This window comes from Grampus griseus (assembly GCF_964374135.1).
Source record: "Grampus griseus genome assembly, chromosome: 10".
In the NCBI taxonomy this organism is placed as follows: domain Eukaryota; kingdom Metazoa; phylum Chordata; class Mammalia; order Artiodactyla; family Delphinidae; genus Grampus; species Grampus griseus.
The window spans coordinates 76,260,532-76,288,184 of NC_139004.1; the positions used below are offsets into that span (position 1 = coordinate 76,260,532).

Below are 27,653 nucleotides of genomic sequence, written 5' to 3' on the forward strand. Positions count from 1 at the left end.
AGGTAAAATCCCTAGGTAAACAAACCACCAACAAACAGGTTTTTCCCTTGGCTATTTCCAAAGATAGATAAGCTAAATGAATTTTGCGTAATAGGTTCCATCATCATTTCTAAAACCAGTATTTTTTTCCAAAATCTCTTAATTCTATGATAATCTCTTGTAATGTGTGTTTGCTGTATTATTTAAGATGATTATTCTGATGGAAAGTAAGAGAAACAAATAGGGAGAAGAGATGAAACTAAACATAGAAGCAAATAGCTTATGAGCTACATTAGACATAGATAAACGAAGTGGAGGAATACACATGCTAAGCATAGACAGGAAGGGAGGGGAAAACGAGAGGCACCACATATTCCTGCTATACACATTAAGGACAAGATTTTTTAAAGGGGTGTCGTGTAGGAAATTACATTGATGCAATTGCCTCTAGGTACATGATCATGCAATAGTCAACCTGTGAGGTCTTAAATTGGCTCCTATTAATGACCCTCATCCTGGTTCCAGGGTTTCCGCCCAAGAGTAGCTGCTCATCTGACTTTCTGGCAAAGTACAGATGTTGATCAGGAGTAATTGCAGGCATCTCAGATAGAGCAAGTTTGTGTCTCGTCCCCAGTACCTTTCATTTTGGGGTATTTTGCTCAAATCTCACTTCTGGTCCTCATAAACATGCCATTGTCAGGAAGACTGATGTGGCAGAGACAGAGTGAGAAGGAGAGCGAGATTAGGAGGGAAAGAACAGGCAGACATCCCCAGAATTCAGATCGCGTGAGCCTTTCACCTCATGGGTACCCTGTATTAGCTATGTTCATCTATCCCATCTTGTCCCCCTTGCTTTGCAATGTGTTTTAAATTGCTTCAGTAAGCCACATAATTTGAACATCTTACTTGGTATACGAGCCTTTCAGTTAAGTAACCTCTGGGTTAACTTGCTTGGCAGTTTATTTGGAGGCTATCATTGCATCCAGGTAATTTCCCACAAACATCTCTTATTTCTACATTGTCTATAACTTGTTGCTAAATATGTCAGTAGAGACATTAAGAGACATAAAGATATACGGTTATCTACGTGCACCACCCAAGGTGTGGGAATTAACATTCAAAGTGCCCTAACCAAGAATCCACACTCAGTTGGCATGTGGAGGATATTAATCAGGAATCAACACACCAGAGAAGTCCCTTCACCCAGAGCTTCAAATATCTCTAGCTGAATCCATACTAGAAGTTTCATTAATTAGCATAAGAGATGTTAAAAGTAAGTTTTCATGTGTGAAATGATGAGAAGTTGGCAGGAAATTTTGTACAGGCATTTCATTCTGGCGTGGATGAGGTATAATTATCTGGTGAGTTCAGAAGCCTACCACCCTCTGAGTGACACCTGAAGTTTATAACTCAGTTCAGTTCTGTGTCACCCGGACTGACTTACTGGAGGATTCTTTCATCAGATTCAACTAGAAGGTTAGTAGATCCTGCCATTGCAACATGGTCACATTTATCTTGGAATAAACCTTTCATGTGAAATGCTACCAATGGTCCTAAAATGACAAAGAACAGGGACTTTACTGAGTTCACAAGACTGGATGTGTGATTGTTTTGTGTCTGCTTGTCTGCATGGCAGAATTAGATCTGAGGTTTGCCTTTGTTTTCTTGTTCAGTCATATTGTCAGGAAGAAGAACTAGAGCCCTCACCTACCCTAATTATTGGAGGTTATTGGTATCCATCAAAAAGAACACACAAATTGTGAACAACCAAATTGACTTATGGACTTCCCTGGTGGTCCAGTGGTTAAGACTCCACATTCCCACTGCAGGGGGCATGGGTTCCATCCCTGGTCAGGGAACTAAGGTCCCGCATGCCGTGAGGTGTGGACAAAAAAAAATTGACTTAGGTTAATTTGAGGCATGTATTAGTTATCTAGTGCTGTGTAACAAAATACCCCAAAACTTAGTGGCTTAAGAAAATAAGCGTTCATTAGCTTCCAGTTTCCATGGGTCAGGAATTCAGGAGTGGTTTAGCTGAGTGGGCCTGGCTCAGGGTCTCTTATGAGGTTGTTGTCAAGATGTTAAGAACTGCAGTCACCTGAAGCCTTGGCTGAGTCTGGCAGGCCCACTTTGAAGGTGGTTCACCCACATGCCTGGCAGGATGGTGCTAGCTGGTGACAGGAAGCCCCTCTCCATAGGAGTCCTTGAGTGTCCTCAGGTTACTGAGGATGACTCTCCCAGAGTGAGTGATCCAAAAGACAGCAAGGTGAAAGTGACAATATCCTTTACAATACAGGCTCTGGAATCACACGTGCTGTCACTGCCACATTCTATTCATTAGAAGTGAGTGATTAAGTCTGTTCCACACTCAAGGGGAGGGGATTAGTCTCCACCTTTTATAGGGAGAAGTGCCAAATAAATTGCAGACATATTTTAAAACCTCCACAAAGCACGTACTTGATCTTCATCTTTGCAAGTCTAATGGTGTTGGTTCTATCCTCTTCATGTTCTTATAATAAATATTTATCAAGAACTTACTGTGTGCCAGGTTTTGCTATGGATATTAGGAACACATCTCTGAACAAAGCAGATGAGGTGGGGGGTGGAGCAGGAGGGAGGAGACCCAAGTTCAACTGAAGGGAGGTGCCAGATGTGAGAATAGTAGGGATGGGTGAAATGGAAAGTACTTCACTTGTCAACAGAAGGCATTCTCTACCAAGTTGTGTGGGGGAAAAAGGGCTCAGTATATCCAGATCTTCTGGTTTTTCAAGAGAAGGAGAAAAATATGGACATGTGTGTGAAATTTCCAGAATTTTAATGTTAGTATAGTTCAAATGTTAACAAAACACTGTGAGGGAAAAAAAGTCAATGGGCCTAATTCAACCAAAGTTTGCCATTATACAATGCCTAAACTTTTACTAAAAACAAAACCCTGATGATTTCAGTATGGCATGAGCAAAAGTAAGGACATGATAAGCAAGGTCTAAATGATAAACACTTTAGCTAAGGGCTGAAAGATGAGACCTTCAGATATAAATCTCAAATAGACAAAAGTATGCACAGAAAGCTCTGTGAATGTGTTACTGACGAGCTTACATACTAATAGATACGTATATTTTTAAATGATGTTAGTAACTTTCTTAAGGCTTACCACAAAAATCTCTGAGAAATAGAGCAGAAAAAAATGGTATCATGGAGGAAATTGAAATTTTCTGCATTTAAATGACATGAATTTACAATCAAGTAAGCAATATTCTGGATAAATTTTTGCCCTTTCTTCTTACTGAAAATAAAGCGATTATGGTGTTTTTTAAAAAAATAGATGGAAATAGGGACTTCCCTCATGGTCCAGCAGTTAAGTCTCTGTGCTTCCAACGCAGGGGGCACAGGTTTGATCTCTGGTTGGGGAACAAAGATCCCATGTGCCACGCAGCGCGGCCAAAAAACAAACAAACAAGCAAACAAAAAAACACAAAAAAATACACCATATGTACGTCAGCTAGAGGCAAGGACCATATCATATATTTCTCTGGCTCTAGCCCTGTGCATAATATGTACTACGTTTCAATGAATAATGGATGAATAATTGAAAACCATCCTTTAAAAAAAATAGATGGAAATAGATAAAGATATAGAGATATGGATATGCCCTAAACCCAGATTGTTGCTTTTGGTGATTTAAAAATGAGAGCTATTGGGAATTCCCTGGTGGTCCAGTGGTTAGGACTTGGCACTTTCTTGGCTGGGACCTGGTTTCAATCCCTAAGATCTCGCAAGCCGCACAGCGTGGCCAATAAAATAAAAATAAGAGCTATTAATACTCTTAAATGATCAATGTCCTTGTCATTCATTTCATCCCCAAATTATTTATTCTGTTCTAAGATGCAGTTTACAATTAAGAAATAGAAATAATGATGTAGCATGTCTTGATTTAACAATGTGAACTTTGAAGTCAGTAAGATTTAATCTACCAGGCTTTCAAATTTATATAAGAAATCATTATGACTGACACTCTGTAAATGAAGCAGAGTGGGTGTGGATATTTGGTTTAAGAAGGTGAATGACTTCTGCAGATATAATCCCAGGGTTAATATCAGGAGGGTATTGGTTAGAATTTGAATTTTTAGATTCAGATTCTTGGTTCAAAGTTCAGCCTTTCACTTTAGGCAGGTTGTTACATCTCTCTAAGGTTTTTATTTTTTAATTTGTAAAATGGAGATAATAAAATACACAACTCAGTGCATTGGAGAGATAATAAGGTCAGACAAGTAAAGTCCTGTGCATACTATCAGTGCTCAAGAAATGTCAGCTATGGCTATCACTGGGCCGCCTGCCTTCCATATGGCTGCCTCCTGGGAAGGAAATAAACCTGCCTTGTATAGATCTTCCTGACCCTCAAAATCCACAGGGTTTCCTCTAGGCCTCAATTTGGGCCAACAGCTGCTTTCTTCAAAGGTAGTTTAACATCACCAGATGGTTATTTGTTAAGTCCCTGAGAAATTGCCTTAATGGTCTTTGTAGAGACCTGTACAGAGTTCAAATCCTGGAATTCTGTCTGTGACCTCCTCTCTCAGAAAGGGTAAATCACTTAAACTCTCAGCTTGTTTGCCTGGAGAAAAGAAGAAAAAGTCACTTTCCCAACTATCTATGATATTAATTAGTAGAAGTAAAGTGTTTTGGCAATGCAGAATATGGTTAATTTTTAAAGGGTAAAACATAAATGTTAAGTGCAGTGGAATTTTATCATACCGTGGAGGGAATGTAACTGTTTCAACACATGTTTTTTGCAGGAAAACATAGACGGCGGTGATATCGCTTCACTTTCAGAGGTCTGGGTTCATTTTGAGCAGAGCTGAGAAGAGTCTTGGAAAATGAGGCAAGTTTTTAAAAATTGGAGGGAAAAAATAAAGCACTAGGAATTTTATACGACTGCTTTCTCCATGAGATCCCTTTGGTAAAAGTGAATTTGTTTCCAGTTTCCAAAGATTCCCAGTACTGAATATCTCTAGCTTTTAATATGGGCATAATAGCACTCAGATTTCCTCTTTGTCACAAAGAGGCTCTCTGTTGAGTATTAAATTGTTCATTTCACTCGTGGAAGTGAGGGTCCCTGAGTCACCAAGTCAAAATAATGGATTTTACGAGCTGGTTTAGATCAATGAGGTGTTCTAGTATAACGACTCGCTTAAAGAACTATTTAGCTTTGCAAAATGGAGATATTATCCGTTTGACCAATAAAGTGCACACAGGAATCCCGAATGAGGGAATCATTGTCACGGCCCATGTAAAATTAGTGTTGCTTATGAGCAAGGAAACTGGTCTATTTTTATTTTTTATGCGTGCTGATTTTTTTTTTTTTTTTTTTGCGGTGTGCGGGCCTCTCACTGCTGTGGCCTCTCCCGTTGCGGAGCACAGGCTCCGGACGCGCAGGCTCAGCGGCCATGGCTCACGGACCCAGCCGCTCCGCGGCACGTGGGATACTGCCGGACGGGGGCACAAACCCGTGTCCCCTGCATCGGCAGGCGGGCTCTCAACCACTGCGTCACCAGGGAAGCCCCTGCTTTTTATTTATTTATTATTCCAGGCTTTAAAAATCCCCTATGGAATAGAAGAGCAATATTATCCCCGTTGACTAGAGGAAATCGGGGCACTTGGGCTCGGTAACTTTTCCTGAGTTTGTGATGGAATCTAATGAAAGAGCCCAAATTAGAATCGCTAAGTTCCTGCAGACTCTCCATTTGCGCCACTGAACCCCCCAACACTCCAGGCAAAAGCACTTCACTTTACTGTCTCCTGTCTGTTCTTGGAGAAGTTCTGCCCCTTCCTATTCTTTTTTCTTTTGTCTGTCCTTCCAAAGACAGGAGCATTTATCAAAGTCCTCTCTCCAAATGATCTGGCTGGCACTAGCCACCTTCAGATTTACCGTAAAGAACAGACTGGAAACACCCCAGCATTTAGTGAACTTGTTTGAGAAGGACAGTGTGCCTCCAAAAAGGGGCTGAACATGATGAAAAGACCTGGGGAATGGGTCCTATGAGACAAGAATGGAATTAGCTGAGAAAAGGAAAACAAAATCTAAAGGAGGCCTGGAAGAGGAAGTATTAAGGAGAAAGAAAAATAGTCACTGGTGTTCTCTAGTGATTGAGAACAGAGCTGGAAATCAAAGACTTAAATTGCAGACAAGAGCTTAAAAGAGTAGGAAATTTCCTGTTTCCTGGCTCTGCAAAGAAAGGTGGATAACTTGATGATGATGATGCCTAAGTACTTTGAGAATTTGAATGCACTGCTTCCTGGGGCATTGGGATGGACTAAATTAGTCTGTTGGGTTTCGCTAAGCTACAGGGTTTCAGACAGTACAAAAAGTTACAGGATGAAAGTCTGAGAGGCAGGCAGAGACACAAAGATCTTGGCCAAATGCAGAGTCTGATTCAGAACCCCTGAACGGGACTCAAGCCTACATTTCTAACAAGCTTCGAGAGGACACTGCTGCTGCTGGTCAGTGGACCACATTTTGATTAGCAAAGCCGCAGAGCTACACTGCTAAATGGAAATATAATGTGAACCACATATTGTATTCCAGTAGCCATCTTACAAAAATAAAACAAATTAATTTTAATAGATTTTATTTAACCTAATTTATCTAAAATATTATACTTTACCAAGTAATCAATATAAAATTATTGATGAGATATTTTATTTTGGTTTTGTCCTGTACTAAGTCTTTGAAATCTGGTGTATATTTTACACTGACAGAACATCTCAATTTGGACCAGCCAAATGTGGCTGGTGGTTTCTGTTTTGGGCAGTGCAGTTCTAACCAACCACAGCAAAATCTTAGCTGCCAGTCCAGGGAATTCCCTGGCAGTCCAGTGGTTAGGACTCTGTGCTTTCATTGCCAAAGGCCCAGGTTCGATCCCTGGTTGGGAAACTAAGATCCCGCAAGCCTTGCAGTCAAAAAAAAAAAACAAAAAAACAACCCCCTCCCCCCAACACTTAGCCAGTCCAAAAGCTGAGAAAAACGTGCTTTCAGTACTGGAACCTACTTAAGTGGAAACCAAGAATTCCCAGGGGCTTAATGAATTCCCTGTTATGGAGAAGTCCTCAAAATATAATTATTCAACAGGATCCCCTGAGGATAGGGTTAAAATGCAGATTCCTCAGCTTCACCCCCAAGTATTTTTTTAAAACCTTTTTATTATAAAAAAATATGTGAACATCTGGGCCCTGAGATAGAGAAAATAGATTATCAGATGTCTTCTGCCTTTTTAATGCCATTGAGGTGTTTGTTAGAGAAACTGGGTTGTCACCCCTCCTCGACTTGGCTGGTTGCTTCCCCATGGTGTTATTTCTCTTGTTCTTCTATTTCCCATATTTCCTGCAAACTGGCTTTTATTGTTGAGGAATGGATGAGTTGCAGGTCTCAGAGATTCTAATCAGGGCAGAGGTTCTCAACCCTGGCTCCACATGGGAAACACCACAGAGCTTTAAAAATTTCAGATGCCAGGGTCCCTCCACGAGAGCTTCTGATTTAATTGGTATGGTGTATGGTCTGCACATCAGGATTTTTAAAAGCTTCCAGCTGGCTCTGTTAGAGCAAGGGTAGAGAACCACTAGATGAGACTAAGTGGTTTGAAAAAAGGCAAGGGTTCCATAAAGGCCTGAAAACAGACCTTCTCCACCTCCTCATCACTCTGCCCTAAACAGCCTTGCAAAGTTAGCAGCCGAGGGCTTCCTCGGTGGCGCAGTGGTTGGGAGTCCGCCTGCCAATGCGGGGGATGCGGGTTCGTGCCCCGGTCCGGGAGAATCCCACATGCTGTGGAGCGGTTGGGCCCATGAGCCATGGCCGCTGAGCCTGCGCATCTGGAGCCTGTGCTCCGCAGTGGGAGAGGCCACAGCAGTGAGAAGCTTGCGTACCGCAAAACAAACCAACAACAACAACAAAAAAGTTAGCATCCGAGACTATGTGATGCTAAGAAGTAGAGTCACCTGGGGAGCAGAAAATACTACCAATGTCCAGACTCCAACCCCAGAGAATCTCATATAATTGTTCTAGAGTGGGCTCTGGTATCTCTGGTTTTAAAGTATCCCCTGCTTTAATAGTGATTTAATGTAAAGCAAGGATTTAATTGAAATACCTCCCAGGATTTAATGGTGATTCCAATATACAGCAAGGATTGAGATCTGAGACAGTGCTCCAATTTTAATGAGCATATCAATCATCTGAGGACTGTGTAAAAATACAGATTCTGATTTTACAAGTCTGGATGGGTGCCCAGGTTCTTCACTCCTGTTGAACCCCCAGGCCACGTTGATGCTTCTGGGACCAGTTTGAGTAATAAGTGTGTAAGATGGAAAACGTGTACTATGGAGCCAGAAAGGACTGGCTTTGAATTCCACTTTTGCAGCTTACTAGCTGGTGTGGCTTTCAGTGAGTCACTTCACCTCTCTGAGCCTTTTTCCTTACCTATGAAATAGAGATGATGATACCTACCTTTACACATCCCATGCCAGGTGTTCAGGAAACGGGACCCTGTTACTGGCTAATAACAGTAGCACAGGAACCTAGTTGGATATCGAGTCTTTGTCCAAGCTCTTTTCCCATTGATGCTAGATCATTTCTGGGGAAGTTTGTTTTGTCTTTCAGTCAATCCTTTGTTTAAAAAAGAAAGATCAGGGCATTTAAATAAGTATTCTGAGGCCAGCATCCGTAGTTCTCTGCTTGGGGCCAGACTTTCTGCTTGGCAAAGCGGAATTTCAAGTTATCCATGACCTGTCTCTTCACTTCTGGTCCTCGTTACCTCTGATGGGTTTCCCTCCCACTCTGCTTTCCCCAGCATTCTGGATTGTCTCTATGTCGTTGTAAATCACAGCCAGCACCACCTGTTTCTGTGACTCTGTTGAAATAAAAACCCTCTTTTCTCAGCATCTGCCTGGCTTGCCCCACGTCTGAATCTCAGAAGTTCTTCATGCCCTGACTTTCAGGGCTCAGAGCACACACCAAAAGGAATGCATCTACCCTGAGCTTGAGAGAGAAACTCTCCTGTTAACATCGCTTATGAACTACAAGTTCAGATCCTCTAATTTTAGCAATATGGAATAATTTGGAAGTCTATAAATCACATGACTGTGGAAACTAAACTACCTCTTTTTCGCATCTACAAAAAAGCTTATATTTATTCTGTTTTCTGAAGTTGACAGACAAAAACAAAATGTTTGCTGTGGCTTTCTGACTTTAGAAATGTGCCTTCCAGGTGCTTTCAACATTGTTGTGAGCGTTAACAGTTCACAGTGGAAACTGATTTAACACCATTAATAGTTTTCCAGTTCAACAGCCCTCTCCTGTCTGAGTGACTTTTAATATCTGTCTGTTTCTTTCCATGTGTCCCCCATTCAGGCACCTGACTTCCTCTCAATTTCAAGTTCCTATTATGTCTTTGGAGGGATCAGATAAATTAAAAGACTTTTTTTTGTTTTCCAGTAGAGATGACCTTATGCTAAGTAAAGTGAAAATGCGTTTTCTATCCAAATTAGGGGGGAGAAAAGATACTCTCAGTATTTTCAAAGCAAACTATTTATTCACTGATTCAATAAGCAATTATTGGGTGTTTCCTGTGTTAAGAACGTCATGCTGAGTGCTGGGGAGGGTGCCTGCAGAGATGAAAATAATGCAGATATAAAGTCTCTGTCCCGAAGGACCTGAAAATCTAGAAAGGAAGAGAAATCTACATATATGAGCACCTATAGTATGAGCACAAAGTGAAAGATGTTTCTCAAAGCCTTCCCAGGTCCTCTGAGATTTTTCTTGCACACTCTGTTTTCAATGCAAGTATTAACCGTTGTGTTATTTTTTTGTTTTGTTTTGTTTTTTTTGAAGAGAACCCTCCTACACTGTTGGTGGGAGTGTAAGTTGGTGCAGCCACTATGGAAAACAGTATGGAGGTTCCTCAGAAAACTAAAAATAGAACTACCATACGATCCAGCAATCCCACTCCTGGGCATATACCCGGACGAAACTATAATTCAAAAAGATACATGCACCCCTATGTTCATAGCAGCACTACTCACAATACCCAAGACATGGAAACAACTTAAATGTCCATCGACAGATGAATGGTTAAGCGTTGTTATAAGTACTTGCCTGCCCTATGTCTCCTTGGGAGGGCTGTAAGGACTCTGAGGTCACAAATCTTATCTCACTACCTCTCTGATCTAAGCAGATTCTAAGGTGCTGGATGAATGAACGAGAGGGAGAGGGAGGAAGAGAGAGCTAACATGGCCGCGAGTGGACCTTAAGGGTAAGAAGTCGTGCCTGTGCTCCAGACATTCAGAGCTTCCCTGAAGAGGGAGGTGACATTTAAGTTAGGTCTTCAAACATGGGAAGAATAAGATTGGCTAAAAATGAGGCAGAATGGTATGATACGAGGAGAGGAATGCAGCCGGGAAGGGCAGGGCCCATGTGAGGAATAATACCTATGTTTGCTTCTCTTATTAAGCCCAAGATAGAGACACTGAGAAATGTTAAGAGGGGGAATTAAGAAGTAGAGACCCTCGGTAGTGGAAATGCCAAAGACTGAGCTGGTAAAGTGCCTGGTGGCCATCACTGTTTCATTCATTAACCCAACATAATTAATTGTATGGATTGAGCCCTAATTATATGCATGTTGTAGCCACCTTCTGGGGGCCCACTGGTGATTGATTCAGATACGTGACTTTCCTGTCTGCATAGGACTCATGCTCCAGTGGCGTAAATAAACCAACGAAACCGTACGCATACATCACGCGCTAACTTACTGTGGAAGGGATAGTGTGCGGTGATAGAAAGTGACCAGTTGGACAGTGTGGTCAGGGAGTGATGCTTTACAACGATTAACCTGGACCCCACAGCTGTTAGAAATTATGATTTTAGGTGGATAAAGCATTTCTTTTAATAACTTCAAAATAAACAAGTCATTGTTTTTGGTTGCTTTTCCCAGCTCTCTGCTATTCCAATAACAGAGCAAAAAATGATTTCACTACAATTTTCTTCTGAGAGCTTGAAGAAAAAATGTCCAAATAATTGGCCCCTTCGTTCTGTGGATCAACAAAATTCCTGTAGTGAAGAGGGACCTAGAAAATGGAATCTTGTTTAACCTTGTTTAATCCAATTCTCCAGTCTTCTGTCATATATCTTTATGGCTCTTTTGCCCACCCAAATTGCAAATGTGGGAAGAAAGACACCTTCATCACTGAGAACTCAGACATGATGGATGATGATGTAATGACTGATTTGCCGTTGTTGGAAAACTTAGCTGTACATGTTAAAACCTCGGTGGAGAGAAGCAAGATTAAATGGGAATGTGGCTATTAATGTGGTCCAGAGAAACATGAAATAATGTGCCTTTAGAGGCTTTTGATGTATACACAAACGTACAGTTTTATAAACATACTCATAAATGCTTAGTCATCAGTCATTCTATCACTCACGCATGCTACTAATACTATTGAGCACCTACTAAGTTGAAAAAAAAATGTGTATGGTGTTGGAAGCTACAAAGAAAAATAAGACAGAGTCCTTGATTTCAAAGAATGTATGGCTTATGGGTAAGGTATGACTTAGACAGCAGGGTATAATATAATCCAGAATTAAAGAAATGCCAGGTGGAAGACAGAGACGTTTACAGTTCTGCCTGTCTAGCATATATTCTCTTTATTCTAGTGACAGCAACTTGATTTTTCTTCAGGGAACAACATCCTCCACGTCCTCCGTCTGTGTGGATTGGATCAGTTTGGCTCTCACTTACCCTCATGCCCCTAGCAGTGGGCACACGACCCAGACCCAGCCAATCATCATATTCCATTCCTCTGGCCAAAGGGTGGCATGGTCCACAACTCCAGGAAGACACTGGACTCAGCTTGGTCCAATGATAGTCACTCCCTTCAAAGGGAAGGCCAAGCTTAGAATAAATCCAGCCTAGAATAAAAGAGACAAAAGGTGGAGAGAGGTTAATTCTTTCTGACATTGTTTAAGGCCTTGGATTCAGTCATTCCCGAAGTCAGTATTCCCTGAACCACTAAAGTCCCATTTTGAAAAATTGTTTTTTTAAATTTACATACAGTAAAACTGACTTAATTTTTGATGCATAGCTCTATGAGTTTTAACACAGGCATATATTCATGTAAATACCATCACAATTAGGATACAAACAATTTCATAACTCCAGAAAACTACCTCCCTTATGCTGCCCCTTTAAGGGGAAACCCTCTCTATACGCCTCATCCCTGGCAACTACTGATTTGTTCTCTACTCTTATAGTCTTAATCATTGCAGAATGTTACATAACCATACAAATGCAACTTTATGAGACTGGCTTCTTACATTCAGGGTAATGTTTTTAAAATTCATCCAAGTTGTAGTGTGTATTAATAGCTCATACCTTTAGGGCTTCCCTGGTGGCACAGTGGTTAAGAATCTGCCTGCCAAGGCAGGGGACATGGGTTCGAGCCCTGGTCCGGGAAGATCCCACGTGCTGTGGAGCAACTAAGCTTGTGTGCCACAACTACTGAGACTGCGTGCCACAACTACTGAAGCCCGCTCACCTAGAGCCCATGCTCCGCAACAAGCGAAGCCACCGCAGTGCGAAGCCCGTGCACCACAACAAAGAGTAGCCCCTGCTCTCCTGAACTAGAGAAAGCCCGCACGCAGCAACAAAGACCCAATGCAGCCAAAAATAAATTAATTAAATAAATAATTTTTTAAAAAAAACCTTAAGAACGTCATAAGCTTTAAAAGAAAAAAATAGTTCATACCTTTATATTGCTGAGTGGTATTCCATTTTTTATATATACCATAATTTGTTTATCCATTCTCCCATTGAAGGGCATTTGCATTGTTCCCAGTTTTCAATTAAGACTACAGCTGCTACAAACATTATATATAGACTCTTGTGCAAACGTGTTTCATTTCACTTGGGTAAATACCTACAGTGGAATTGCTAGGTTATATGGTAAGTATATGTTCAACTTTATAATGTTTTCCATAGTAGATGTACCATTTTATATCCCAGCCAGCAATGAATGAGAGTTTCATATGCCATGCATCCTACCCAGCACTTGGTATTATCAGTCTTTTTTTTTAAATTAATTTTTATTGGAGTACAGTTGCTTTACATTGTGTTAGCTTCTGCTGCACAGCAAAATGAATCACCCATACATATACATACATCCCTTCCCTTTTGGATTTCCCTTCCATTTAGGACACCGCAGTGCATTAAGTAGAGTTCCCTGTGCTATGCAGTATGTTCCCCTCAGTTGTCTATTTTATACATAGTATATGTGTCAATCCCAACCTCCCCATTCCTCCCACCCCACCCCATTCCCCCTTGGTATCCATGCATTTCTTCTCTACGTTATGTCTGTGTCTCTATTTCTACTTTGCAGATAAGGTCATCTATACCATTTTTCTAGATTCCACCTATGTGCGTTAATATACGATATTTGTTTTTCTGACTTACTTCACTCTGTATGACACTCTCTAGGCCCATCCACGTCTCTACAAATGACTCAGTTTTGAGTTCTGGAGGCTAGGAGTCCAAAATCAAAGTGTCAGCAGGGCCATGCTGCTTCTGAAACATGGAGGGGAAATCTTCCTTCCCCCTTCCTGGTTTCTAGTGTTCGCCATCTGTCGTTGGTGTTCCTTGGCTTGTAGATGCATTGTTCCAGTCACATGCATCTCCTTCCCGTGTGTTTGCACATCGTTTTCTCTCTGTGCTTATCGGTATCTGTGTCCAAATTTCCCCTTTTTATAAGGATACCAATCATATTGGATTGGGCCCCACCCTAATGACCTCATTGTTACTTGATTACCTCTGTAAAGATCCAATTTCCAAATAAATTCACATTCTGAGGTACTAAGGGTTAGGAGTTCAATATATTTTCTTTGGGGGACACAAGTCAACCCATGCCAGCACCATTTAGATTAACAGTAGATGAAGTAGATTGTTTGCAAAGGCCATAGTTCATGCCTCTGTGTAATGCAGTTTTACTGTTCTTCCCCTCAAGGACTGGGGGCTATTTCCACCTTCCCCTACCTGCGGGCTTTTAGACTTGCTTTGACCAATAAAATGCAGTGGAAGTGATGTTATGCCACTGCTAAGTCTAGATCTCAAGATGCCTTGTAGCTTCCACTCTCTGTCCTACTGGCCTGAGACATCTTTGTGAATAAGTCTGAGAGAGGCTACTGGAGATGTCATTGGCTGGGGGGCTTCAGCCAACAGCCAGCACCAATTGTCAGGCATGTGACTGAGGCCATCTTGCACTGTGCAGACCCAGATGAGCCTCTGGAAGCTGGTGCCGTAGCTGCATGTATGACCTCAGACAAAACTAGCTGAACTGCTTAGCTGAGCTCAGCCCAAATTGCTGGCCTACAGGATCAAGAACAAACAGAATGATGGTTGTTTCAAGTGACCAAGTTTTGGAGTGATTTTTTTCCGACAAGAAAGAAGTGATTGCTACTGTAGACCGGGTGTCAGAAGCTTGAGTCTTCTGTTGTTTACTTTCTCAATCACCTCAGCTAAAGCACTTAATTCTAAGAGCTCCTGCTTCTTTTTTGGAAAAATGAAAAATGTGGATGTTTCACTTATCTTTTGCCATAAGTTCCAGGTTTCAAGGTTTTAGTTCCAATTTAATAAAAACCCAACTCAAAGAGGTAAAAGGAATAAAAGGGATTTATCAGCCTAAGTAACTGAAAAGCCCATGGTCTGGTCTGGCTTCACGTAAGACTTAATCCAAGGATACAAGTGATGATATCAGAGGTTTGTTGGCCCCTACCACCCACCTTTGCTTTCCTCTGTGTGTCCACTTCACCCCAAGCGGGCTCTTGTCAAGTCGGGACCTCCTTGCTTCTCAAGGCTGAAGTCTATCCAGTGTGGCAAACCCAGGAGGGAGTTTAACTTTCATTGGAGCAGGTGGAAACATGTGGCCATCTCTAAGTCAATCAGGCCAGCGGGTTGAGATGGTCCAAACAGTCAGGCTGGGACAGGTGAGGTGAGCCAGTGAGGTGGAGAGGCAGAGGGTAGTGATGGAGGAATACAGGGTTAGGCTTCCCAAGACCATCTGGGGAGATGAGCACAAAGGAAACTGGAATGCATTTACTAGAAGAAAAGAAATGGAGGCCGAGCAGGTAGAAAAAGACGGATGTTCACTCCTTATTGCTTAAGCTTGTTAAGAAAATAACAGTAATAGTTTATGTTTATCAAATGCTTATTAGGCACCTGGCACTGCTCTAAGTACTTTATTCTTTTTAACTCCTTCTAATCTTCTCAATTTAAGGCTACTGGAGAGTAGCCTAAGAGTAGGTATAGTTATTATTCCCTCTTTACACATGAGGAAACTGAGGCACGTAAGTGATGAAAAGTCAAGTGGTTAAGTTGCCCAAAGTCAAGCAGATATAAGTATCAGAACCCAAATAGAATGGTTTGGGAGCTATTGCTTTTAACCACCAGTCTATACTCAAGATAGATCACCAGCACTATGGTAGGCAGAATTCTAAGATGATACCCAAGATTCCTACCCCTGGTTTATAATCCCCTCTTCTGAGAGTGGGTGAGACCTGTGAACGTAATAGGATAGTCACTCCTTAATTAGGTTACGTCATATGGCAAAAGTGATGGCATTGTCATTCCCAGGACTCCTTCATAGCCAACTGGAGGGCGATTCTCCTGTTGGTTTTAAAGAGGTAAGCTGTTATTTTGTGAGGGGCCCACTTGGCTGGGACCTGAAGGTGGCCTCTAGCCAGAGACTGACTTCTAGCCAACAGCCAGCAAGAAAATAGGGACCTCCAGCCTACAACTACAAAGGGCTAAATTCTTGAAAAACAAAAAAACTGAATTCTGTCAACAATCTGAATGAGTTTTGAAGAGGACCCTAGGCTCCAGATGAGAACCCCTGGCCAACATCTTGATTTCAGCCTAGGGCGACCTGGAGCAGAGGACCCGGTTATGCTGTGCCCCAACTTCTGACCTACGGAGCTGTGAGATAATAAACATGTATTGTTTTAAGACACTAAGTTTGGGGATAATTTATTACCCAAACCAGCACCTTCTCTTTGCGGCCTTCTTATTTTCCCATGGGGTTCTCCTCACCTTTTGTGGCACTCATATGGCCCTTCACACCGACTGTCCTGGAGCGCTCACCATATCATGCAGCTCCCACATCACCTGGGGAGTTGTAATCAGCAGGTGAGAGCATTGTCAGGTCCACTGCCTGTCATTTTGTGCCACTGACACTTGGTAGAGTGTCTGGTGTGCATGAGCTATTCTGTAACTGGTTGTAGAATGAATGAAAAGCCATCCCATGTGGTATGCCTATAACATTCTACTTTATTATGGGAACTAATGGGGCCTGGGTTGTCGGAGGGTGCTTCCAAGAGCAGTTCCTGGTATACTTCAGCCTAGGGCCCCAGGATAGTCACCAGCCCAGACCTAATTTAATGTTAATTTTTAATGTGGGGGCCTCCTATATTATGAGGCTAGTGATAATTCTGTCTCCAAACCCATTTGAGGTCTCTCCATCCCACATTTTAGTGTCTTCTCAAACCATCATTTCTTTGCCTTTTCACATCTGTGGAGGCAGACAGACCTGAGAATCTCAGCTCTGCTACTCACTAGCTAGGGGTCCATTATTTTACTCCTCTGAGTATGTTTCCTTGTCTATAAAAGGGCAAAATAATTCTTACTGCTGGCAGAACTGTTGTAAGGATTCTGAGAGTGTATCCTGTACTTTGGAAGGTAAGCTCCATACAGGTCACAGGCCTGCCCTTTTTGTTCATGGCTGTGTTCCCAGTCGCCCCCTCCCTCCCTCAATAAGTGCTCAATAAATTTATGGAATGAAGAGCTTAGAGAAAGAATTTAGCACAATACCTGGTAGGTAGTAAGCATCCCACAAATGGCAGTTTTTATTACGTTATTTTGCAAAGGAGGAAACTCACCTGCGGATGTCTATCCAGGTGTTCTGTCCTGATTGAAATTCCACAGATTTCTCCATTTTATCACGCAATTTTTTTTTTTGCAGTACGCGGGCCTCTCTCTGTCGTGGCCTCTCCCGTTGCGGAGCACAGGCTCCGGACGCGCAGGCTCAGCGGCCATGGCTCACGGGGTCAGCTGCTCCGAGGCATGTGGGATCTTCCCGGACCGGGGTACGAACCCGTGTCCCCTGCATCGGCAGGTGGACTCTCAACCACCGCGCCACCAGGGAAGCCCTATCACGCAATTTTTAATGAGGTAATCATACACGCAGGGGTCATAAGAACGTCTCTCAAAGCTCCCACTGACCAATGGACAACCCTTAAATACAACACTCCCAAGAAAACTGACCCTCTCCCAGCATTTATGGGGGAGTCAGGATTCCAACAAAACCAGGAAGGCCCAAATCCCAAAGCAAATAAACTCGACTCATTCCCCACCCTGGGGGAGGGTGTTCACCCCCGTTTTGCTAAAGATAGAGCGCTGGCCCTCCCAGGGAACTTCCTGGCTTTTATTAGTCCGTAATCCCAAATGTAACTTTTCAAAGATTTTTCTTTTGGACGTGTGGGTGTGAAAGTGCTTCCCTAATCACATCTTGCGGGAGGATCTGGAACATCTGTATATTATTTGAAAACCTTGCATCCGGTTCGGATGTTTGGGTGGGTGGGAGACCCTGCGTGGTGGGATGAAACAGCAGGGGCACGTTAAAAACAAGTCAAGATGGCTTTTAAACAGACGCAGAAAAATTAGGCAAAAATTACAAATGGCTAATCACCTTGGCTCAATTACACGTTTAATCAATAGCCCTCATCCCCCACTTTTAGCACGGCGTAAGGGGGAAAAATAGGGCGCTAAGAAGTCTAAGCGATAAAGATCTTTCTCACCAAGAGCCTAGGGACAAAACTCATTACAGATAAGCCCAGTCCTCCATTTCCCCCGGACGCCTCTCCACGATTGCTAAAGTGGTTGCCGCTCCCCGGGGTAGCTGCCAGGAAATCGGTCCTGCCCCGCGGCGCAGCTTTCACCCAGCCAGGGGTAAGAGGCGCACTTCCTGCACCCTCCCCACCAGCAGGCTGTGGTGCGGGAACCTTCCCTCCTCCCGTGGAGCGGCGAGTTGGGAAAACTCCGCCACTGATCTACCGTGGCGCGGGGAAATGGTGTGTGGGACTCGAAAGGGCTGGTTTTTGCAAGCCTAGGAGAGATATTTCTCCCCTCCCCCACCTCTCCCTGGCCGGGAACAAGACCAAAGGAAGCCCAAGAAGAAAAAAAAAGAAAGAAATTAAACCCCAACGCGGAGCCCGAGTGCGAAGGCCGCTTGGCTTTGTTTCCAGGCGGGGGCATTCGCCGGGTTGGGGGCGCGAGCATGGAGTGAACAGGGGGCGGGCAGGAAGCGCCCCACCGCGGTGCTGCCAGGGCGAAGAAACCCAACGTGAAACCTCCTTGCCCTGTAAAGGCAGCAGGCCGCCCCAACCTCTCCTCAAACCGGAGACTGGGCCCCCCCAAGTCTCGGATACGCGAGCAACGCAGAGGGGGCGGGGGAAACCTCGCCAAGCCCGCTCGCAGCGCGGCGTCTTTAAGAACTCGCAGGACGGGAATCTGGGAGAGACTCGCCGGTCCCAAAGGCAGTCGCTCTCCTCCTCCTCTCCGAGACCCGTCCAGAGCGGCCCCTAGCCCCGAAACTGCCCCAGACGACACTGCAGCACCCGGGGCTGTGGGCGGGGAGAACCGGGTTGTAAGACGCCTGCGAGCTGGGAGCCGAGTGCGGCTGCTTTAAGAGCACGGGGCGCGCGCACCCGCCGCCGGCAGCCCGGCTGCGCGCCCCGGGTCGCGCGCCGCCGCCACCGCCGCCGCGCGCCCCTTGCTCGCTCGCTCGCCGGCTTTAAAGTCTCTGCCAGGATCCATGCTCACATGTTACTTCCTGTATGGAGGCATGGCTAGTTTCCAGCCCCGCGCTCCCCGATCCTCCCCAGCTCGCGCCAGAGCCACAACTTTCAGGAGCATGGACTGAAGGCGCCCTCGCCCCAGCGTCCCTCTGAGATCCTTTGTGTTTCCCTCGGTTTCCTCTGGCTGTTTCTATTTTGGGGGGCTCTTCGCTCCCCCCGCCTTTACCCGCCCCTTCCCCGCTCGCAAACATGCCTTCTTCCTTCCCCGGGCCCTGGAAGGAGCTGCCTGCCTGAAGCCCGGAGACGCAGCGCCGCGCTCAGCCCCGCCGCCGCCCGCCGGCTCTCGGGCTGCGCTGCCGACTCAAGTTGGGGATCCTCGGCTGCTCGCCGCCGCCGCCTGCGGTCCCTGCCTACCCCGGGCCCCAGGCATCACTGCCGCCCGCCGACTCCTCGCCCTGCCCGCTCGGCTCGCTCCTTTTTGAACGGAAAGCAGCCCTTCTCCGCCGAGGATCGTCCCCAGCGTGGCTCCGCGTTCTCGGTCACTTTTTGAGGTTTTCCGGGGGGCGCTCGGCGGCTTCCCGGATTCCAGGGGGACTCGGTCCGCTGAGCGTGGGGGCCCAGTAGAGCGGACTAGCAAGGGAAGAGCCCGGGCTTAGCGAAGGCTTACACCGAGGCAAGAACTTATTCAACAAGTTTACCCCCCCCCGCTTTCTTCTTTTCGATGTGCGTTTTCGGACATGCGGAGGTTACTGGAACCGTGTTGGTGGATTTTGTTCCTGAAAATCACCAGTTCCGTGCTCCATTATGTCGTGTGCTTCCCCGGTGAGTGCCGGCCGCCGAGGGGACGCGGCCCTGGGCAGCGCGCGCGGGGGATGCGGAGTTGCCGCCGGGGCATGGAGCTCGGGTGCCCGTCCCGGAGACCCCGGAGAGGGTGGAGGAGGGTCGACGCCCGCGGAGGAGAGAGGGAGCCGCTCCGCTGGTTCTGGCGGCGTAATTTGGGAGGCTGGTGGTTGGGCACGGTGGAAGCAGGGGCTGGCCGGGGAGGGGGACAGGGGCCGCAGGAGTGTGTCTCGGGTTTAGGGGGCCCGGGGGAGTCGGAGTCAGGAGAAAAGACTCGTTCTGTTGACCCGCCGCTGTTCGGGAGAGCTAGCGCTCTGGGACTGTTGGGGAGATTGGGGCCATGGGGAGTATGTCTGTGGGTTTGGGGGGCCCAGGGTGCGTCCCTCGCTCAGGCGAGGGTTGAAGGGGCTCAGAAGGGGGGGACTTGATTTGCTGCTCCCCGACTCTTTGGAGAGGCTAGTGTTCGGGGAATGGAAGCTGGAGGCTGGCCGTGGCGGACTGGAGATGTTGGAAGCAGCCTGCGTTCTGGTCTCGGGGGTCAGGGACGACCCTGGCTCGGGGCTGGGGCACGGGCTGAGCTTCGGTGCCGGCGCGATGGAGCCTTCCTGGGCGCGGGGGCCTGGGAGCGGTGGGAGGGCAGGGAGCAGGCGGTTTAGGGAGATTCGTGGCTCCCGCAGCCCGGGCTCGCGGCCCCTTTATCCCCCAACTCTGCTTGGCTGGGCTGCTCGGGTCTGGGGGCGGGGGGGCGGGCGGGTCGGCAACTGAATTGCTGTTCGTGCCGGGGCGGATTTTTTTCTGTCTCGCGCCTTGCCTACCTTCATCTTTACCCTTTTGCAGGCTGTTCGCGGCTGGCAGACCCAGACCCGCTCCTTTCTGGTCGGGTTAAGACAGGAAAAGTATTGGCCATTGATGAAGATAATAAATCACCGCACGTAGCGGTGTGCGGCTCGGCGACCCTCCACTTCCAGCCCTCCACCGGCCGACCCCCCCACCTCCTCTTTCCACTAGGGGAGGGCAGAAGCCAGCTGTCTCCCTCTTTCCTCTTGTAGCCTCCCCTTTCCCCCCAGGCTGCAGCCCTGAGCTCCCTTCGGTCTGTCCAGCCCCCTCCCCCAGGTGGAGGCCTTGTCCTGTGCCCTTAGTCGGGGAAGGGGTGGGAAGAAGGGAGCGATTCGTTTTTCATCCTTTGCTCTCCTAAGGACAGGGAACCCCCCCCCCCCCCGCTTTTCTGCCTTCTCATCCACCAGCTCCTGGATATTTGGAGGAGGGTGTTATCCAGAAAAAAAGGAACCTGCCTCCCGATGTTTCTGCTCCCCCTTGTCATAACCGCCTGTCCCCGGGTGGCCCGAGCGCACGGTTTTGGTGCACCGGCTCCCCCACCTCCGTCGTGCGCCCTGGATGAGGTCGCGGGCGCTCTTGCTGCCCTCGGGGACTGGCAGCGAGTTTCCCCTTTGCAGGCACGGGGGTGGCCTCGAGGGGCAGAGAAGCAAAGCACTGTTTTTTCTTCGGGCACCTCGCATTTCCCTTTGGGCATTCTCCTGTCCCCGGAACCGCACGGAACTCCGGCCACAGCCCAGAACCCCAGCTCGGATGCCGAGCGAGGACGTGCGTTCACACTCACCCGAGGCCTGGGGTTTGCTCACCAGGGTCCTGCCTCCACTGGGACCCGGGGGCGGTGTGGACGTTTACCCTTAAACATCCCCCCTGCTTCCCCAGTGCTCAGTATTTGTGTTAATCATTGAGCTTCCTAGACTTTTTTCTGTGTCGTGGACTTGCCGTCTGAGTGGGCTCAGGTGCACACTGGGGTTGAACTTCTTAAGGGTCACGTTTTAATGGGGGTGAGTGGGAGGCAGCAGGGGAGCAGCCTTGCGAAATACGGGGAATTTCTAATTCCACTTCTGGCCTTCTCCTTACACTTGGGTGTGCAGTCAGTGGGCCAAGACGCGATTTCTTTTTTCTGATGTCTGAGGAAGCCTTGAAATCCAAAATGGGACCACCAGTGATGCCGCCTGCGTCGGGCTGGGACAGTTTTCGTCTTCCACATTTTCTGTGCGTGCTCACGCTACGAGGTAAATAAATAGCCCATTCCGTGGTTCGGGAGCCGTAGGGTGTCGGAAAGGGAAGGGGCAGTAGTGCGAGGCGCGGGGAAGGAGGGCTGTGGTTTGGGAAAGTGCGCCCGGAGAGGGTACAGCAGCAGCCTTTGCAACCAAAGTTAAAATGTCAAGAGGCGGAGACGTCTGCTTTCCATTTTCCAAAACTGCTGCGACGCTGCTGGACCTCAGGGGGCGCCCCCGAGCCACTCGTCAGACTCCCGCCACCTCCACCCGCCTAGGTGCCGTGGGGCCGCGGTGGGATGAGGCTGGGGCTGGAGGCTGGGCCGCTGCAGATGCGCCTGGGAGCGGAGAGGCGGCCTCAGCTCCACCCTGGTTCTCCTGGGCGGCTCTCAACCGGTGGGGACCCGAGTTCTCTTTGGGACGCCCCTTCTTGCCAGGCCTGACCTGAGAAGGCTTTACCTGCTTGACACGAGGGATAAAGATGATTCTGGTGTTGGATTAGGGTCCTCCTTGTGACATCTTCACCAAAATCCCTTGTTGGTTATTATGTTTGTTTCCTCTCAGAATTGTGCGAACTTTTCTGATACATTTGTTCTCAGCTCCTGTGAAAGATAGAGGGTAACTTTAATTTGGGAGGGTTTTGGAAACATTGCCCTGGCCTGAGTCTTTCCCCAGAGGATGGGAAGCAGTGGCTTTTAGTCTCTCAACGGCAGTATGGCAGGTGTGGGACCTGTGTCGCCATTAATGTTTCAACTGATGTTTCCATTTTCCAGAGCACAAGTGTTATCAACATGATGTAGTGCATAGGACGTTGTTTTCTGACATCTAAAAAAAATACTCTATTATGGAAAAACTTACAAAAATGGAAAAATATAATGGGACCCTGTGAACCCCCTACTCAGCTGTAACAGTTACAACTCAATTTTCCCTCTTCCTTTACCCACCCCATCCTCCCCAACACCTCATTATTTTAAAGCAAATCTTACACACAGTTCATTTAAGCATTTGGTGTATATATCTCCATTGAGAATTTAAGTGCCTCCAACAGCAAATAAATTATGTTATTTGGAAGGGTTAACATTTTACATTTTTAAGCTATTCAGCGGAAACTTAATTTTTTTTTTTAATTGACTTCTCTTTCTGCCCTCAGAGTTGAAACCCTTCTCTTTGATTCTGATGTTTTGTACAGTAATTACATTACATCTAGGAGGCTGATGTTGGAAACATTTCAGATGGGTAAGCTCTGCTGTGTACCTTGGATGTGTCAGAATCAGAGGATCCACGATTGATGTCCTGCGAATCTCCCTCTGAGCTGTCTCTTGGTGTATTTGCATGTACATGCTTTAGTCCTGGTGGACAGCCTCTATGGACTTATTAGAAAAATGCAAAAGTAACATTTGTAAGTCAGCAGTCTTACTCTTCAGGGATGGGGTGAGAAACCATGCCCCCCCGCCACAGCCCCTTCCCCGAAGTGTCTTATTTGAAAATGGAGGATCTTTATCTAGTCTTGAAACTTGGTTCCCTCTAATGCAGTCATGGCATAAAATTTTCGATGTTTCCTTCTAAACAGTGCTCATATTACAGAGTTGATGAAGAATATTAGTACAAATAGGCATGACAGGACCTTTTGGAAGTAGGGAAGTTGCTGTTGCCACAGGCAGAATGGCTATTGGAAAGGTTGGCTGAAATGAGAAAAAGAACTAAACAGTTGTGAAGCTCTGGGCATCTCCCCTTAATTATGGACCCGTTTTCACAGGATAAAAGATAACATTGTTTAAATGAGGCAGTATGGGGAATGCTGATGATTTAACACAGCAAAATAAAACAAAAACCCTTTCTGATGCATCTTTCTATTCTGAAAAACTCCCAAGTTACTGTAGTATAATCAGTTACATATCACTGCACTAATTGAAATGAACTTTCTTGCTTTTTATGAAAGAGCATTTAAAATGCCCCAGAACAATTATTATTATCCCCTTCTACTTCCTTACCCCTCCCTCATTTTCCTGGAAACTTCTTGACCAAAAGGACAGCCTGGACACATTAGCCGTACCTAGGTGAGGAAAGCAATAAAGTGTTGCTGGTGCTTTGTTGCTTTACCTCTTTCCTTTTATGGTGAAAGTTTTTTTTTTTTTTTTTTTTTTTAAATCTGAATATACCTTCAGCAATGTCATTCCTAAGCAGGATAAAGCTGTAACATAGGTGTGCATTCTGAGTTGCAAGAATGAAGAAAAGTTGTGATTAACACTTTAATTCTAGGGCATATCTTTCATGTAGTCACATTTCATAAATCAGACTTTATGGGAGAAATTCAAAGCATCTGAAGTTATCTCAAAAGTGATAAAAGTGCTTGAATCCCCCAGTAAGCTCTTGGTGGGCTTTGGTTATAGGTTGACCATTATCAGGTGAGGGGTGGTAATGAGTGAAGCTGCGTTTTTGGCTGGCTGTGTAAAGAATAAAAGGTCTGTGTATCTAACAATATAAAGGAAGCGAAGGAGATGTGCCCTGCCTCCACATTTAGTTCTCCGTCTGAGCTTGATCTGGGCAAAGCTGGTAGCTACTGAGGGAGGGGCTCAGGAAAGTGAGAATGTTCTTCTGAGAATAGCCTGCCCCCAACAGGCGGTGAGAGCTGCTTGTGGAATTCCCTGGGCCGTTGCTGAATTTGAACCAGAATGAGGTTACCTTGGTACGCATTAGGCCCTCAGTAAGTATTCCCAAATGATTAAACGATCCCATACCTTTGTTTGCCTGTCTGAGAAATGGAAGTGACCATCTTGCTTGTAAAAGACCCAGTTCCAGAACTATGGCAGTGTTGTGTGCACTCACAAGAGCAAATGCCCACCTGTAAAAAAAGTTCTCTGTTAATGACTTTGCTTTGACTTTTTTTTTTTTTCTCGGTACGCGGGCCTCTCACTGTTGTGGCCTCTCCCATTGCAGAGCACAGGCTCCGGATGCGCAGGCTCAGCGGCCATGGCTCACGGGCCCAGCCGCTCCGCGGCACGCGGGATCCTCCCAGACCGGGACACGAACCCGTGTCCCCTGCATCGGCAGGCGGGCTCTCAAACCACTGCGCCACCAGGGAAGCCCCTGACTTTTTATTTTTTATTTGTTTACGTGGAGTTCTAACCAAAAAAATCACTCCAAAAATGATGCATGTTTTTAAATACCATTTACCTCTCCTTGCTTTTTTCCTACAATTCCTTTTTGTCTCATTTTCAAGACAAAGAAATTGTTAATGGCTCTTAAAAAAAAAGATTGGAAGTAATGTAGGTGAATTTCATTTTCAGAAAAGCCTGTGATGATTGAAATATATAACAGATAAGTTTGTGGGGTTTTCCTATTATGAGAAGGACTGTGAGGTTTATCAGCGATGGCTGTGCAAGATCGCTTGAGGTAGCTAGAGGGCTTCATGAGCAGTTGTCTCCTTCTATAGGGACACCTATAATTGGAGGGGCCATTTCATCTGGTATGACTTGTAGCAAAATGTTTGGTGTTTTGACAGAAAAAATATATGATCTTTGTGAGTTGGCTTGCCAGGCCTATGCAGTCTTAAAATTTTTATGACTACAGCACTTGATATGATGATTAAAAAAAAAAACCATTGTAAAAAGTGCTCTTAGGGCTGGGTCGGGGAATGTCAGTTAGCTAACCAGGTTCCAGGTGTGCCCGGTTTCTCTTTTCGGAGCCCCCTTAACTGAATTGGGTGGTGTTCCTGCTGCTTTTGGGGTGGAGGATGGAAGGCAACTTCTCCACTGAAGGAGAATCACTGTACTATTTTATCTGCATATGAAAAGGAGAGATCTTTTAGGAGCCTAGAACTTGTTAATACTTTTTATTTCCTTTCTGAGTCATGTAGCTGTGGGAAGTTGTTTAAAATATATCGGAATATCATCTCGAGCCAATCGGCCTCTGCCATTACTAGCTGTGCTGCTTTAGACAAGTTACTTAACTTCTCTGTGCCTCACTTTTTTGCCCTCTCTTTCTCTGCAAAATGGCATAGTGATAGGACCCTGACTCCTAAGGTCTTTGTGAGGCTTGAATGAGAATGCATGCTAAAGGACTTAGCACAGTACGTGGTAAATAGTAAGTGCTCAATAAATTAACCATTTTTTGTGTGTGTTAAAGAGATTTGGGTAGGAGTATAGAGAAAGAAGAAAATTGAACTGAAAAAGACATATGTAAAAACAAAAACATTTTGAAAAAATTTATATAAACTTGCATGATGATTTTTGTGCCTGGATTTGCTCTTGAGGGCGAGGGAGGCTGGCATGAGGGCATCCCACATATAATTAGTAAAATGGTTACATTTTGAGGTTTAAAGAAATGAGAAAGCCTCCATGAAGTCTGAGATAACCTCCTTGCTCACATCGCAAAGGAGGCTCCTCTTTCCCTGCTTAAAAGGCGATAAATGTTTTCTGCAGGCTTAAAATGTACCACGCAAGATCCCTGTGTGGTGTTATCCTCTGTAGAAAGAGCTGCTTGGTCCTGCACCCTGGAATGCCCATCCCCCTTGTAAGGCCTACTGTGCTGTGTGGTAACCAAGGAGAATGGGTCTACCTTTGACTGTCATTTCTGGGTTTTAATTGTGTGCCACTAATGGGAAGCAAACAGTAGTCTTTGGGTGTTGCTTTTATTTTGTACTTGCGTGACACTTGAACACACGTATGCCCTTGTCTCCATGTCTTCATGGATTCAGACCTGCAGAGTATACAAGAGAGAACCACACACTGTGCATGCAAAGCTCCTGCCCTCTAATCAGTTTTTTTGCAGACTGAAATCAGCATGATGGTTTTTTGACCAAACAACAAAATATGATTTTAAACTACTCGACTTAGCTATTTTGGGGATGTAGCAAAGTGACACAGTTGGCTGCCGAAATCTAGCAACTAAAAAAGAAGCAATGAAAGCATAGTTCATGGAATATGTAACACTTCCATGTAAGAAAATAGGACAACTGCTCTTATTTTGGGGTCTGTGATACTATTTTCTTAACAAGGAGAGGGAAGCAGGTTGTCAGTTGATACTGCAGTGGGTATACTTTTGAGGAATTCATATGAGGTATTAGATGAATCCAAGAGGTGTTTGAATTCTGACACCACTGCAGCCACATGAATTCCACAGTGCACTTAAATCAGATAAACTCATCAGTTCGGAATAATTTGGGTAGGAGACACAGCCATTAGCCATTTACCAGACATAAAAGCATAGTCCAGATTAGTGAGGAAATGTCATTGACTTTTCAAGAGTCAAGTTAGTCACGAATCATCAGTAGGATTCATTTACAACGCGATGGTTATTTATAAAAAGTGAGTTCTGTTCGTTTTTTAAATTATATCATTTTTCCTGAAGTGTTTGAATTCAGTGAGTGCGGAGGTTAAGAGCCGTAGTCTTGGGCTTGGCTATGTCACTGGGTAGCTGTCATGTCACTATGTCACTGGGCAAATTCCTCAACATCCTGTGGAAGTGGGGTTGGGTGGTAGTGGGGGTCTGGGAGACCTCAGAGGTCCAGGATGAAATTCTTGATCTGTTGTAGCAGTGTTATGTTGAGCAAATGGGCCTCATTTTTTGAATCTCTAAAATGGGAACAATGGTTATAACAGCCCATACTCACCAAGCACTTGCCATGATCTAGCTGCTGTGTCTGAGCTTCTTATATGCCTTTAATCCTCTCTGGAAGAAACCGTGAGTATCCTTACTTTAGGATGAGGATGAGGAAACTAAACCCAAAAGGAGGTTGTCACTTGTTCAAGGTCACCTTTGTTGGGGGGGGGGTACGTAAAATATGTCTCTCTAGTTGTCTCTTAGAATTATTTTGAGTCAGGGACTTCCCTGGTGGTGCAGTGGTTAAGAATCTGCCTGCCAGTGCGGGGGACACAGGTTCGATCCCTGGTCTGGGAAGATCC

At 45.5% G+C, this 27,653-nt stretch overlaps 1 protein-coding gene across 2 annotated transcripts in view; it reads left to right on the forward strand.

Moving 5' to 3' along the window:
• Positions 1-19,468: 19,468 nt before the first annotated feature.
• The window catches only part of PTPRG (protein tyrosine phosphatase receptor type G), a 732,636-nt gene continuing 724,451 nt past the window's right edge, over positions 19,469-27,653 (forward strand). For both annotated transcript variants that reach the window (XM_082663439.1, XM_082663438.1), the window contains exon 1: positions 19,469-19,681. In XM_082663439.1, coding sequence (XP_082519565.1) covers positions 19,597-19,681 — 85 coding nt within the window. In that variant the 5' untranslated portion in view covers positions 19,469-19,596. The remainder of the gene's footprint in view (positions 19,682-27,653) is intronic.